The sequence below is a fragment of the Barbatula barbatula genome (assembly GCF_947034865.1).
Source record: "Barbatula barbatula genome assembly, chromosome: 23".
Classification (NCBI taxonomy): domain Eukaryota; kingdom Metazoa; phylum Chordata; class Actinopteri; order Cypriniformes; family Nemacheilidae; genus Barbatula; species Barbatula barbatula.
In genome coordinates this window covers 10,775,710-10,791,222 of record NC_136786.1, presented here as the reverse complement: position 1 = coordinate 10,791,222, position 15,513 = coordinate 10,775,710, and the positions used below count along the sequence as shown (strand labels likewise).

The 15,513-nt window shown below is 38.4% G+C and overlaps 1 protein-coding gene across 3 annotated transcripts in view; it reads right to left on the bottom strand.

The window, feature by feature from the left end:
- myripb (myosin VIIA and Rab interacting protein b) overlaps positions 1 to 15,513 on the bottom strand; it is an 87,328-nt gene that overhangs the window by 7,652 nt on the left and 64,163 nt on the right. For all 3 annotated transcript variants that reach the window (XM_079447700.1, XM_079447698.1, XM_079447699.1), the window contains exons 4-11: positions 11,478 to 11,614; positions 7,082 to 7,162; positions 6,081 to 6,178; positions 5,782 to 5,862; positions 5,508 to 5,693; positions 4,565 to 4,754; positions 3,756 to 4,402; positions 2,007 to 2,969 (exon numbers count right to left, since the gene is read on the bottom strand). In XM_079447700.1, the coding sequence (XP_079303826.1) occupies positions 2,007 to 2,969; positions 3,756 to 4,402; positions 4,565 to 4,754; positions 5,508 to 5,693; positions 5,782 to 5,862; positions 6,081 to 6,178; positions 7,082 to 7,162; positions 11,478 to 11,614 (2,383 nt within the window). The remainder of the gene's footprint in view (positions 1 to 2,006; positions 2,970 to 3,755; positions 4,403 to 4,564; positions 4,755 to 5,507; positions 5,694 to 5,781; positions 5,863 to 6,080; positions 6,179 to 7,081; positions 7,163 to 11,477; positions 11,615 to 15,513) is intronic.

Genomic DNA, 15,513 nt, shown 5'->3' with positions numbered 1-15,513 from the left:
AACAACATCTGATGATGATGTTTCTCACCCGATGTAAGAAAGAGGAGAGTAACAGAAGCTTCTGCTCTAGGGCACGATCACTGAGCCCCTCCTGAACCAACATGTAGTGATGGAGAGAGATAGACAGATTGAGAGCAAAACGTAGAGAGAGAGAGAGAGAGAGAGAGAGAGAGAGAGAGAGAGAGAGAAAGGGGAATCATGGGTATAACAATGACAGTGGCACAGCATGAGAAAAAGACAGACACAAAAGTGTAAAGAAACAAAGATGATGAAGGACAACAGACCGGACAAACATTAAATGAGATCTACCAATAAATGAAAATGTATGATTATTTACGCGCTCCTGTCAATTTAACCTCATATGCTGTTATTTTGCAGCAGTTTTAACACAACGGTTGTATTGAATTCTTGAAAATTTACACTTTCTCTTGTCTGATTCACAGACTAAAAACAACAGCAACTGAGTTTAAACAGCTTTAGGGACATGCAGTAAATAATAACAAACATTTCATTTTCGGGTGAAATATTCCTTTAATAAACTGGTATAAATCAGGCAGGAAATACAGGACAAGACCAGATGCAATGGCCACAGGTGAAGAGAACTCACAGTGTTAATATCCCAGTCAGCAAGATATAGATGTTTTCTCAACATCCAGAAAGGTACCGTATTCAATTCTACAGGCTGATACATTCAACAACTTTCATACATCAGACTTTTCCCCATGCATAACACAAGTCCAAAGTTGCAAGACAGTATTAGGATCTCAAACGTGCTCTTCTGTGAGTGATCTGAACACCTTCATTCTGAGTTGGATCACTTAAAGTACAAACAGCAGATGTAAGTGTGTGGGTAAGACATACAGCCGGAAGATAGAGAAAACGGCATCTCAACAATATCTGAGGTCTCAGAGGTTTCATTTACACAAGCAGACCGTGTTTTTAGGTTGAACGTGCTTAAAGTGATAGTTAATTTACTCACCCTCTTGTTATTTCAAACCTGTTTGACTTTTTTCCTTCCAGAGAACACAAAAGTAGATTTTGGAATGTCGTAACTGGAACCCATTCACTTTCATTGGTTTTGTGTCCATACAATAGAAGTGAATGGGCGCCAGTGCTGTTTGGTTACCAATTTTGCCCTCTTTTGCGTTCTGCGGAAGAAAGTCGTAAAGGTTTGAAATGACAAGAGGGTGAGTAAATGATGTGAGAATTTTCATTTTGGGGTGAACTATCACTTTAAGTGTTTCAACATTCAACCATGAATAACCCAGACCGTCGGTTCGCCAAGATGTTGTTTCTACAGTAAATCACATCGAGTCTCCTTTATCAATGAACTGATTTTTATCAAACTGGATAAACAAACCTGCTTTATAGTATTATTTCATTCGTAGTGAGATGCCTTACACTCCACAGTGATGTCATCATACGGTCATATCATTGTATAATATTTCTGCACCATTACAAAGAATTGTCATAACAGAACATGTCCTATATACCAATACCAAATATGTAAAAAAGTGAATTTTATTAGATGAATTGTTTTTTACACACCATTAAAATGTAGTATAACTGGAATAAAAACAATACTACAAAAAATAAACAAGATTTAAAAATGGTGGGAATAAACGATAACAGAAGTTTCATTTCTGGGTGAACTATTCCTTTAAAATGATCTCCAGCCTGAATGAAAATTCAACATATTCTATAATTGGAGTTTTAAAGTCATGACTTTGACTCGCGGGGAACACACATGTTTGGATAAACGGTCCTCCAAACGCATCAATGTATATGTTGGGCAAAACAAAGTACACCAGCAACATTTTCCTGCTTATGGTTTGGAACAGCCGTTGCATTGGTGCCCCTATACTGCCTTAAAACACTGTTTAGGTGTGCAGCTCACTATCCAGAAACAAACCCTAAGCGTATGACCTTAAAGAATTACATTGAATTAAAATAAAGGAGTGTATGTTTTAGTGAAACTAAGTAGAGTGAGTTTTGTCTTTGCTTACCTCAGATGGAGCCACTTGCTCCTCCAGACAACAAGGGGCACTCTCTGGAGATGTGACGCTTGACCCCGTTCTCTTTGACTCATGTTGTTCTCGTTTCTCTGGCCTTGTTTCTGATTTGCTTCTTTGTAGTGAAATAGTTTTGACCTCCTCGCTGCACTTGTTTTCCTCCAAACTCCTGGTTTGCTCGAATCGTTCCTTTACTCTACCTGTTACCTCATCCGTTACACTGCTCACTTCCTCTTTCTCCTTCTGCTTGGACTTCACGTCAGGTTCACTGTCCATGCTTGTGCTTTTCCTTTGCCTCTCAGTCTTCGCTTGCTTTTCTTGATCTCTTTGAATCTCTTTTTCTTGTTGTCTTTCTCTGTCTCTCTCTATGTGTTGGTCCAGTACTCTTTGTCCCTCTCGCTCCCTCTCAAACTGTCTTTCTATTTCTCTCTGTCGCTCTATATCTCTCTCTATATTTATCTGTCTTACTACATCACCCTGTCTCTCCACCTGCTGTTCTTTCAGTTTCTCATTCATTTCTCTATCAATCCTCTTGTCTCTTTTACTCTCAAGCCGATCTTTTGGTCTCCTCGTGTCACTTTCTATCTTGCTCATTCTCCTGTCGCCAGCTTCTCTGATTGGTTCAAATTGAGATGACGACACATCCGTTTTGCTGGCATGGCCAACCAGTTCACAGAGTTTGGATCGGAGTTCCTGTTCCAGGGTTTCATTGATGGAAGGGGCCCTCGGTAAGGGGCCCTGAACGCCGAACCCTTGTTTGCTGTGCATGGGCGGGCTGGCAGCGCTGGAGTTGTGTGTCACTGTGTTTTGAAAGTCAGGTTCAGGGGTCATGTCATCAGAGGTCAAAAGTTCAGGCGGGGTCACAGTGTCTGGAGTGTGATAACCGAGAGGGGCTGGAGGCTCCTGGCTCTGCTGTCGGCGCATCATCATGGCGTTGAGGAGCAGAGCGCTGTTCTCCTGAGATGAGTGGAGGAAGAGAAAGATTTAGAACCAAAGACAAAAATTAAAGACAGACTTTCACAAAATATGAAGCAAGACTTCATGAAACGCTTGTAGGAAATGGAAAGTGCTGGTAAAACTGAGGACACAGTTTTCAAAACCCTGCCCTGCACCTCCACCTACTGGAGTCAAATATAATGCACAGTCAGAATTTACTTAAAGGGATTGTTCACCTTAAAATGACAATTCTGTCATCATTTACTTATTCTCATGTCAAACCTGTGTGACTTAATTTCTTCTGCCGAACACAAAAGAAGATATTTTTAAGAATGTCGGTAATTGGCTTCCATTGTATGAACACACACAAAAAGAAAAAAAAATCTAAAATATATATTTGGTTCCACAGAGGAAAGCAAGACATACGGATCTGGACAGACATGAGTGATTACATTTTATTTTTGGATGAATATTTTGTTGATTTTTTTACATGGTTTAAAGTAAACCATGTAAAATAAACTTTATTTAATCTCAATTATTCACACAAACGTTCAATAGTGAACTGTTGCTTTACATTAAAGTACAGTACTATTCAATTCTTTGAATTAAAATCCCATTTAGAATTCTGAATAAAATGTTTCGTCATGTTTATAGACTATCGTTATTGCATGAGTATTTTTAATTTCAATTTGGCCGTCCAATTTGTTTGGATACCTTCATTGACAAAAAGTTACGTGAGAATAAAATGATGCCAAAATCCAAATTTTCAGCCCTAAAAATAATACTTAACGCCATTGTTTTTCTCACCGCTGTAGCAGCGCTGTACAGTGCATTATGTGCTCGGCTCTGCTCTGAATTCTCGCGCTTGCTCTTCCGTCGCCTCCTCGACCTTTTGACCTGGTCGCTTTGTTCCTCCCCATCACTACTATCCCCTCCCAAACGGGGGTTAAAGTTCACATCCAGAACCGCTGGTCTCAGGAGATGTGGTGCAGCAGTGCACGGAGGATATATAAAAGGAGGACACAGGTTTGGATCAGCTGGTCCTTTTTTCTTCTGGGGCGTTACATGGGCGAGTCTACGGGCTCGAGTCGATGGGCCGGTTGACATTTCTGAGTCCGAGTTGAGAGTCTCGGTGTTGGTGCACTGACCAGAGGAGGGTGACGTCACAGACGGGTGTTGGGTGTATGTCCATTCAGGGTCATGTTGAGAGTCAGTGTAATAGGTTTCGTCAGAAAGACGACGCCGAAACTGTAACAGGGCGGCCCCCCAGCCCCCCTGATCCTCGGGGTCCGAATCTGAGCCCATTTCGTCGTACGCCGACACGACACCTGATTCTTTCTCGAGTACGCTGAAGACGAGGCTCTTGCGCTTGGTCAGCAGACTGGGCCGAGAATGCTGGGAGCTCTGCAGGGCGATCCAGTTCCCATCGGGGGACTGCAGTACTGAAGATGCACCTGCGAGACACAAGCACATGAACTGATAAATATGGAGGAATAAAAAATTTGTTGTGGGAAGATCACTGTCGTTATCATGTTAAGTTATATTATGTTCTAAACATAATTTGTGTATTTCTAAAGTTTTGTTCTGCACTCTTCTATCTATGTGTGTTGTCTTACTGGAGTTGTCGAGGCGGTCAACACTCTTCCAACCTGGAAGTGAGGATGCTCTTGACTCCCTCCTGAGTGAAGAATAGTTCTGAATGTCTTTTTCTACCTCTGAACACCCAGAGCCCTCCGGTGCCATAAGCACCTCAGGACCCTTTTCTGGAGAATCGTCACTTGTTAAAGAGAATGCTGATCTTGACCTCTAAACACAAACACAGTGTTTTTTTAAGAGCAGTATACATCTCTACAAACACATAAATGCATACAGAAATGCACCAATATATTTCACAGATTTATATAATCTATTAACATTAAAACCAACGCATCAGATGGTTTCCAATCTGTGTTTTGTTTTGACCTCTAGTCACGTTAAATTGTCAAATAATGGTTCACATTACAGGCATTACAGAAACCCCTCAAGCATTAAATTGTTTCTTTTGCAATTACAAACGCTTCAGTTAAATATCTGCGTGTAAGTAGACAGCTCATTCCTTTGCAGTAGGCAGAAAACACACCGACTCGAAAGAAAGAGAACAGTTTAGGAAAGAAAATGGCCAGTAGCGATCTTTTTTATTTACATACTTTCAACTGTTTTGGGATTTTCACAAAGTGATATTTTGTGGCACTTGTTAAAATATAAGAACGAAGCCCACAGTCTTTGGGAATTCAAGCAGGTTGCAATTGATGAGTTTCACCAGTAGGGAGCGCCAGAGGTTTGCATGATCTAGCACAGATTGACTTTGCGTGAATAACATTTAGAAAAGTTCAAACTTCAGCAATACAACAAAACACACAAACACACAGCTACATACATTGTGGATGGCGTACAGATGAAATCAGAATATTGCCATCATCACTGAATTCAAAGTATTGTGAAACAAAAATTCATTTCATTCACCATTGTTTTTTTTTATGGGAAATATATAAAAATGTGTTTGTGCGCGCAAACTCTTACCCACAGGGTGTAGGGGCTTGTTGTGTCGGCCTGTGCTACTGCGCCGGGTTGGGAGGTAGTTTGTGACTTCTGCGTTGCGTGTGCGTTTTGGGTTGAGGTGGGAGACGGCAACTCATTACTTTGAATCCGAGGCCATACAAACTCATACTCGGCCTGAATCTCAGATCTCTTACCCTTCTGAATGATCTACAGATAGCGAGAGAATGTTACAGTATTAACAAATTACAAAGATATATAAAACGGTAACATGCTTCATTTACAAAACAATTCCTACTTTTTGAACGATTGTAGTGGCGAGTTCCTCTACGAGCTCTTCTCTATGGTCACGCAAATATCGAGCTTCATTCTGCTTCTCCTGCCACATAGGAGGTGCATAAAACAAGAGAGAAGTTTTAGATAAACAGGCAAAAGACATGAGTCGAAAAATGCATTCAGTCAACAACACTGGCAACAAAATATTACTTATTTTTTCTTTTTCAAAGTACAACTCTGCATGAAAACAAACGGTCGTATGCAGTAATACTTGGATTGAGGATGACCTGGATGGATAACATATAAAGAGTAGTTTCTAACCAGACTGTCTCTGTAGCTCTCTGCTTTTGCGATGGCTTCCTCTATAGCCTCTTCTGCCACACGAAGGGCGACGGTGAGCGTGTCTGCCATACTGTGCCCTATACACACATATACATTCAATGAGAACACAAATGCTTTATAATATCGCTGAAGCCAAACTTAGTTTTGGAACGTTTTCTCTGTGTATGTCTATTTGCGTTTTTTTTTGTGTAGCGTTATTTTTTAGATTAAGTTCTTGTTTTATTTGACCAAATATTAACAGCCAAGACAATATAAATATGAATAACAAGAGTTTATATTTCTAGTTTTTCTTTCATGGGTGTATCTAAATTAGCTTAGTCTTAATTATATAATACATAGTTTTGAAATAGCTCTTCAACCTAACAAAAAATTAAGACATTTATTACTGTAGATGGACAGGAAATACAACTTTGGCCACAAAAGTTGAGAATAAGGTCCCTTTATGCAAAATATTTACACATTACACATACAGTACACCAGTGGTTCCCAAACTTTTTCATTGTAAGGCCCCCTACGTGTAAAGTGCATCGCTTTGGTGCGCCCCAAATAAAGATTTATAATCTAAAACTTAAAACTTTCATGAAACCATTAAATCCATTCTTTTGGCTGGTGGTCTTATTTTTCTGATGTTTGATTGCATTAAAATATATTATAATTTTCTATATTTTGTAACATAACATTTTTGTTCCCCCTTAATCCATCTTGGGACCCCGACCCCCAGTTTGAGAACCACTGCAGTACACCGTCTGACATGAGTGTGAATTAAAAAAACACTTCCATCACTTTTGGCTTTTTGTGCAACAACCAGTATTCGGTTTAAAGTATTTGTGATTTGTTCAGCACATGGCTGGTTATGGGTTAAATCTTGGTAACTGAAGCTTAGTCTTGATGCGAGTTTGTGAGCCCGTCTGATTTACCGTATGTTTACAGGATAAAAATATTTCACGTGTACTGAGCAAGTCTATTGATTTTCATGTTACCTTCATTGTGTTTGTAGAGCGTGGAGTCACTGCCATCACAAATACTGCCATTATCATTACTGCCTTCATGAGCGCTCACCTCTGACCAAACACAAGAGAAATAAATACATTATAAAGTCAATTCCGATAAAGATGACTTTTATGGTTTAAATTAGCAGCTGAACTGATCTTAAAATCCTTTCCATACTTGTGTCACAGTACCAATGTCACACACTTCCTTGTTTCTCTGATAGAGTTGATGCTTCATTTCATCTGCTATAGTTGTCGTACAGATTTAGCACAGGGAATTATGGGAGGCATTATTTTTGAGAAGTTTTAAATTACAATGCCAATTTTTTCATGAAATATTGTAAATTGTTTATCAATGTGGGTCATTCTCTTTTTAAAATGAGTGTGCCCTCATAATCTTTAGTTAAAATCTGAAAATCCACTTCCTTCCTGTAATGACTATCCATCTCAAATGACGTAAATAAGACGGCTTGGGCAGGGCATCTGTTAACTCCTCCCCTTCAACTGTCAGTCTGCTACCAGTTCCGAAATGCGACGGCTGTTTTAATACATCAAATCGCAGAGAAAGATCAAAGCCACGCCCACATTTTTTCTCACTAGGAGTTCCATATTACTCGGAAATGCGTCAAAATACGGAAGTAAAAAGGACCGCAACTTCTGGTTCACGGGGACTTTAAAATTTAAAGAGACACATTGATGCTTATTTTGCTAGTCGATAATTCAAATATTTTCAAATAACACTACTGTGCATACAGTTATTCAGCAACCAGAGGATAGAAGGGACATTTGGACTGAAACATCACACATGTTTGCCTGCAGCAGATGTTATTATAGGTCAAAGCTTAGCAAACCAAAGTTATGATACTGTTCATGTCATGGTTTATTATTGATCGGAAATATGCTGTTTAATTGTGATTCTTGTCAGCGAGTTTAAAAATATCTGCTTTCCGCATTCAAGCAGATTGAACTGTAGAGTTGCTGTGACGTAGCTACCCAAGGGCGTTGCAAACATGGCCGCCGAGTGGCACAACTTCCGTAAAAGTACTTCCGTAAAAATACAGAACACTGAATGCTATGTGTGAACCAATATTTAAAAACAGAATGAATCGTGTTGATTATACAACACAGAGAGACACACGCTAAGACACATCCTAAATATACTAATCCGGCTGCAGGATCAAAGCTAGCAAACATATCCAAACCTATTAAAAAAGCAGGCACGTCTGAGGCACTCACATATTTTATTCATGAGAATTTTATGATCGCTTCTTATTATGTATTTATTGTACCTGTCATAAAATGGGAAAGAACTGGGCCCTTTTAAGTTTTATCGGAAGGAAAAGCCCAATATTCAAGATGGTCAAAATACAGCCGTAGTGTAATGTACATACAGTACAAGCCCAAATGCACATACACATTTGTAAAACAAAAAACTGATTTCTGGTTGGTGGTAATAAACAGTTCAAAACTAGAACTAGAATGTTAACTGTGAGGGTGAAGAGAAAGAGAGATGCAGAGACCACGAGCAAAACATTTTTATAAACGTCCACCTGACCTTTCCACTTTCTCAACTGACCTCGAGGGAGAGCTAGCTCGATATCACCATGACAACAGCACAGAGATAGACACCACCAAAGTCTCTTATCTGTAACCGCCTCATGCAGGGCCAGTGGAACACAGGCACAGACGAAACACAGGTATCTACACAAAACATATCACCACCAGATAGAACCTGGCCCTTCTTCTCAAATAGCATTTGCAGGACGACATCGAAGCAGTGCAGCCTCACCAATTGAACCTAGAAAAAATATTTAGATTTGTTTAATAACAGTGTTATGGGTGGCACAGTGGGTCTTTTCAAAGGACTGCTGGTTGGGGGTCTTAAGCAAGTGCGAGATTTTTATTATAAATATTATTACTCATTCAACATCACGGCCTGAGAAATTTTGTCAACTAATAATCTTCATTGCATTTCCCCTCACTGATGCATTCAAAGTCAGTCTGGCTCATAGCTTGGGGACCGTCACTCACACAGCACATCTATGAAATAGCTTTCAATTTACAAACGCTGAGAATTCAAATGAGTTCATTTGCAGATTGACAGTTCATATTACTGCAAATATATCCACACACACAGACTGATATAGACCGACGCGCTGTATACTCTTAAGAACTGGCCTTTATATACTGAATGATTTTACTGCCACAATTCTGTGCTTGCAAAGCAATGTTAGGGTTGTTTTATAAAGTGATGTATGCCATAAAGGTGTTCACCCAAAAATACAAATTCTCTCATCAATTTACTCACCCTCAAGTTGTTGCAAGCCTATTTTGTTGATCTACACACAACAGATATCTGGAAATTGTTTGAAATCAAATAGTTCTGGGGCACTGCTGACAACTACAGTGGGGAAAAAAACTACTATGCTAGTCAATGGTGCCCCAAATCAGTTTAGTTTCCCACATTCTTTAAAATATCTTCTTATACTGTAGTGTGTACATAAAGAAATGTATGCAGGTTTGGAACAACATGAGGGTGAATATCTGAAACACATCACTATGACTGGTTTCTCTATAATAGCATTGCCCCTTGTTCTCTGTGATCTGTCGCTTTCTTTCTGAGTGCAGTTGTAAGTGTTGCGTTATAGAGTCACAGTCTATTTAACAGCTGCAGCCCTGACCCACAGTGTGCTTAGTTCAATGTCTCCTTATCTAACCTGATCTCTGCTGCTTTTCAAGGACATGGAGAAACAGCCAAGTGGGTCTAGGCACGCATGCACGTACCCATGCACATGTTAATCTGTTGTCCTCCACAAGCAACAACTGTACATCAATAAAAATGCTTGTTCTAAGGACATATACGCTGTATAAAGTTGTACAAACACACCTTCAAAAAACCAAGAGAAAGGCCTAGCCACAACCAAAATTATATATGTATATTGTTTGGTTTAAAATCCGTGACATTAGATTCAATTGCCATACCGTGTACAACATAACCAAAAAGTGTGCAATGTTTTCTCGAGCTGTGTCCGAATATGCGTCCTCACTTTATCCTCATGCAGTATACACTAGTGTGAAGTACTGTAGAAAAAGCGTCCAAGACACCTTTTGTTTGGTGTCTTATTCCCCTTGAAACGGTGACCCATCTCACGCATCTGTGATTCTGAGAGACGGGAGCAGAGGAAACAATTCCTGTGCGGACAGTCAAACCGAATCACATTTGTGTGCAGTGTGAACAAAGCCCACGTCGAAGATCTCTCGTGGAGGAGGAAGTTACTCAGACGTTACGTGGATCTGTTTTCAAACGAAACCCGAGGACCAAGTAATCCTATTTGCTCTGATAGAGTGAGAGAGAGATGTAAGGTACGTGTGGGCGTAGCCTAATGGTAAGGCGATTATTTGATTTTACACTACAATTCACATGAAATATTTCAGCGGTGAGCTTCTACCGCGCTATCAGTATAGCATCCACCACTATCATCTACAGCAGCTGGCAATACTACTATAGAGGGCAACTATTATAAAAATATATAATGCCACAGTCCTGAGTGGCCTTTGCTCGTGCTCGTGGCTGAGACCGATGCTTAATTGAAAAATTTTATAGCAAGAGTTGGAGAAATACACCTGTCAATCAAACAGCAATCTGATCAGTGACGTCTGGGTAATATGGAGCACCGGCATTTATGAGTGAAATTAGTACTTGTAAGTGGATGTAAAAAACAACAACATCTATTTATGTTAAAAAAATGTGGGATATTTATTTTAATTCAACTATGTCTCATTACAAGTATGTAGTTTGCTAGTCTGTAGTGTGTTATTGTTGTATCATATTAAAACTGTGACTGTTGCCACTCACAACCTCACCACTAGATGCCACTAACTTTAATACACTGGTACTTTAATACTTATTGAAACACCTTAATTCAAGTCGTGATCACAAGTCTTGTGTGGTTTACTGTACGCAAAATCCCCAAAAGCAATGGCATTTACATCACAGAAGTAATTATACTATGAAATTGCTTAAACCTATTTTGTTTTCAACAAAACAGTTTGGAATACATGGAAAATAATCAGCGGGTTGCAAATATGTTTGCTGACACTTTATTTTATCAAGTGTTAAAGTGAGTCATAATGTATTGCCATCTTACTGAATCCACCCAACTGGAAAATCATAAAATTACTGAGTATTAGTGTGTCTCAGAAAATAAATCCGTGCAGGTTTTGACTATGTGAATGACAGAAGTATTTTCCAATACATTTTCTTTTAACAATGAAAAGAAGCATCATGACGTAGAACATAATGGTTAAAAATCGGCAGAGATACTGTAAAATAATCGTATAATTACACAAATACGGCATTCCATATATGCATTTGATCTGACGGTACCTGGTAACTCAGATAATGCTCCTCTTTCAATGATGTGTTTCCTGTAGAGGGTCTTGAGGACTTTAGCGCTGCCAAATCTCTTAAAACGACTCTTAACATTATTGTAGTACCATTCCAGAGACTGCGTCCTCAGAAGCCTACACACAGAAACACAAAGACAGTGGGTGAATTTTAAATAAAACAGACAAACATAAGTCAGACTAATTCCACAGAAGAACGAATGCTGCAGTAATTGGAAATGAAAGTTGCCAAGTCTTACAATGGCTTCAGGCGTTTTCTAATCTTAACAATATAACATCTCATAGCAATACAGTCTTGTCCGTAGAAAGGACATTGTAATCTGAACTGGTTAACCTTTAAAGCCCATTTGACAATGAGGTTATATTTGAGTGAAAATGTATAAAAAAATAAAGCGTGTGTATGTTTGGCTATGTGCATGTCTGCTTGTGTGCTGTACTGTATACTTTCATTGATCGAACAGAAATAATGTTTTCACATCTCAGTTTAATATGCTTTATAATTACTGTGTAGTCATTACTTATTGACAACTATTGTGTTGACACGGCTTCATCACAATTGCTGTAGTTGTAGCAATTTCTGTTATAATGAACGAGCCGTCAGTTTTCTAACATATCATTTATATATAGATGCTCTTCAACAACTAGAATAGAATAATGCTACTACGGCAATAATGGACTTATTTTTGAATCCGCTGCCACAACACTTACAGCATTTATTAAGAAAATAACCATTGCGCAAGCATTCCACTGCGACAACTACAGAAGATCAGTCAAAGTAAAAACATCTCTTGATAAAGAGATAAACCTTAAAAACACCAGCTCTGGAATGCAACATTACAACCTTTCATTTAAAGCAAAACATATACGAAAATCGAACTAAGGAACAATAGTACACTGTAAACAAATCCCGGAAAAAATTATGTTTATCTTCTTTAAAATCAATATTTTTTTTCGTGTAAAATCACATGGTTTTCTAGTAAATTTGTGATTGCATGTAATTTTGATGTTTTTTGACCGTATTGTAAAAATAGACTGTAAATAAATCACCTAATGGATGCTCCAGGTGTATGCTGCACATTGATGGTGGTTGAGGAGATTATATTATTATAATAAAACGGACATTTTCAGGCAGCTTGTGAGCCAGAAATGAACAGAAAATAACGTGTAAAAGGTTATTTTTTACACGTTATTTTCATGCTTTCCCACTTTTCTGTAATTTGAATTTATTTAAAAGAAAAGTGAAATCTCAAAATAAAACAGTAACATTTTATAAAATTACAGTTTTTGGAACATTATAAATGAAAATCTTAGATGGGAATCTTAAGTTCTGTAAAATCATCTGACCATCTTCAGTCAGAGAGATGAATGGTTTTCCCAAAACTCCTATATAATTGAGAGGACACCCCCATGCCGCCTCCTCATCAAAACAGGATCGGAGTGAAATCTGTGGGAATTAAATCGCTCATCTGTGAGTCAGCCAAGCTCCAACTTCCCTGGGCAATTGAGACCATTACAATAATTGACTTTCTGAAGGTTTAATGAATAGAACTTGTTTCCAATGGGCAACACAAGCAGAGGAGGAGAAAGATAATGGGTACAGGGTGCTGCAGGGCGGTGTAGTTTTGAAACACAAGACCGTGATGAAGGGTTTCTGTCTGTGCATTATAGAGCAAAATAACTCTTGTTTGGAGGTGCACATGAGAACTTTTTTGAGAACCCCAAAATTACTAAACATTATAAAAGTTTAGTAATTTGCTAAAACAAGTTACATTTTCAGATGACCTCTATTGGCTTTATTTTGGTATGAAAGCTTTAAATATTTTCTTATTTGATACTTGTTTTATTCAGAAATGTCTGATTACAAACATTAGTTAAAGGCATTTCATATTGCCTTGAAATCAACTTTTTACACTGTGCTTAGTTATTACAAGTAGAAACAATAAGCATTTTCATGACAGACTTTCAGAAAGAACACACAGACTTTGAGCTCTCTGAAGCCCAACTTTTTTTTTAAGTAAATGACATTATAATGTACTGTATGACTTAATGAAGCTGAGCAAGAGCAATCCCAGAATGCTTTTCTGTTCATATGTTAATTTAAGCAATATAGGCTCATCTCGCACAAAATAAACTCTTTCGTGCGTTTTCTTTCTGCATCAGAATGAGGTTCACAAATAAACTAGGTGAAACAGATTGTGTTCATGAAATTACATAAATGATATTGATTTATCCAAACAGAAAGTAAGGCGGCAAGAAATAAACATCACAAATGAATAAAGAAAATTGAAATTGAATTATTATTATTATCCGTCCTCAAATGTGTCTGAACCATGAACAACACGGTAGGAAGTTTTAATGGATCTATTTTATGAAAAATGAATTAAATACTTTGATAAATAACAAATAGTGTTAAAACTATATAACAGACAGAAAAACATGCAGTTCGACATGCTGTATAGCAGGGGTCTTCAACTACTTTTCTTTGAGGGCCAGATTCCAAAATTATAAATAGGATGCGGGCCAGTCTTTTAACTTATCCTCATTTCTTTTGTTATTTTGTATATCTTGCATTTTGTTTCTTTAACAGTTTTTGTTGCTGTTACTTATAGGTCATATATTAAAACATGCACACAAAGGCCGCATCCAGTATTTGTGACTTTTCATGATATTTAATTTAAATATTGTCTTTTAAATTGTATTTTACATTCCTTAATACATTAGTTTACCCCAAAAAGCAAAAGCTGTAAATTTACTCACCCCCAGTCCCCCAGCACATCCAAGATGTGGGTGGCATTGTTTCAAGAAGGTGTTACTGAAGATATTTGGTTGAATGAATGAAATTTAAATCAAACAAAAGTCAGAAACGCTACATTAGGCCTAAAAGTAATCCCAGCTTCTTTTTCTCCTCACAGACAGCCCCGTTGCACACATTTAACCACCGAGCACAAATCACAGAAGGCTAAAAGGAGAATAACAGGGAATCATAGCAGCATTGTTTGGATTAAACAACTACAGACTTCCAATACTGCAGTGTTTAATGCGTGAGCGAGCACGGGCCTAAGAAACACACTCAACATGTTATTAATACATGTTTGGATCGCTCTGCTGTGTCTATTTTTTATTGACAAATGTAATGCTATTCATAAGTTAATGCATTTTTTTAAACTATAGGCCTATGTAAAAAGTATACAGTAGTTATAACGTTAAAGAATAAATGACACAACATTTGCGCAGTTCATGTATTTATTTGGCATTTATCTATCTGCACATTGCCATTTTAAAATACTCAACGGCTTTATTCGCTTGCGCAAACCGACTGCCTGTGGAGTGCCGATTGTAATGTTGTAAAGAAGCATTTTCGACAGACCGATCAAATTGCTTTACGCGCCGCAGGAATTACTTTTGTACTGAATGAAGCAGCGTTTTGGATTTGAATGATGTGGCGTCCCAGGACGTGCCTTTCTTAAAGCTCAACGTTCTTCATGTCTCTCTGCTTATTTGAAATGTTAAGGCGGGCCATGTAAAGATGATTGGCGGGCCGCATTTGGCCCGCGGGGCGCCAGTTGACTAGCCCTGCTGTATAGTTACCCGGTATAAACTCGAAAAGGTCCTGCTTAAAAACGTTCCCCAAACAGTTTGGTGGAGAAACGTCTTGCAGTACTGAAAAAAGAAACATTCTTTTTTCAGCCCTGAGGAATTGTACATCTGCATACACACACACACATTAACACACTCAGGTAAAAGAAGGATTAAACCTGCCAGACAGTCCAGGACATTATGTCCACATCACCAGACTCTAAACAGCCACAGGCCTATTCAAGATCACACAAACACACACTACAAACACTGTACACGGCTGGTATACACATAGTACACATGAATCAAAACTGTAGTACAAATTGCCTGTGAAAATCTGTCCAAAATCCTCAGAACTCGATTGCGAGCACATGATACCTGCACAGATCTAATACACACAGTTTCTGTGCATGTGGATGCAAGTCAGTATATTAGGGTCA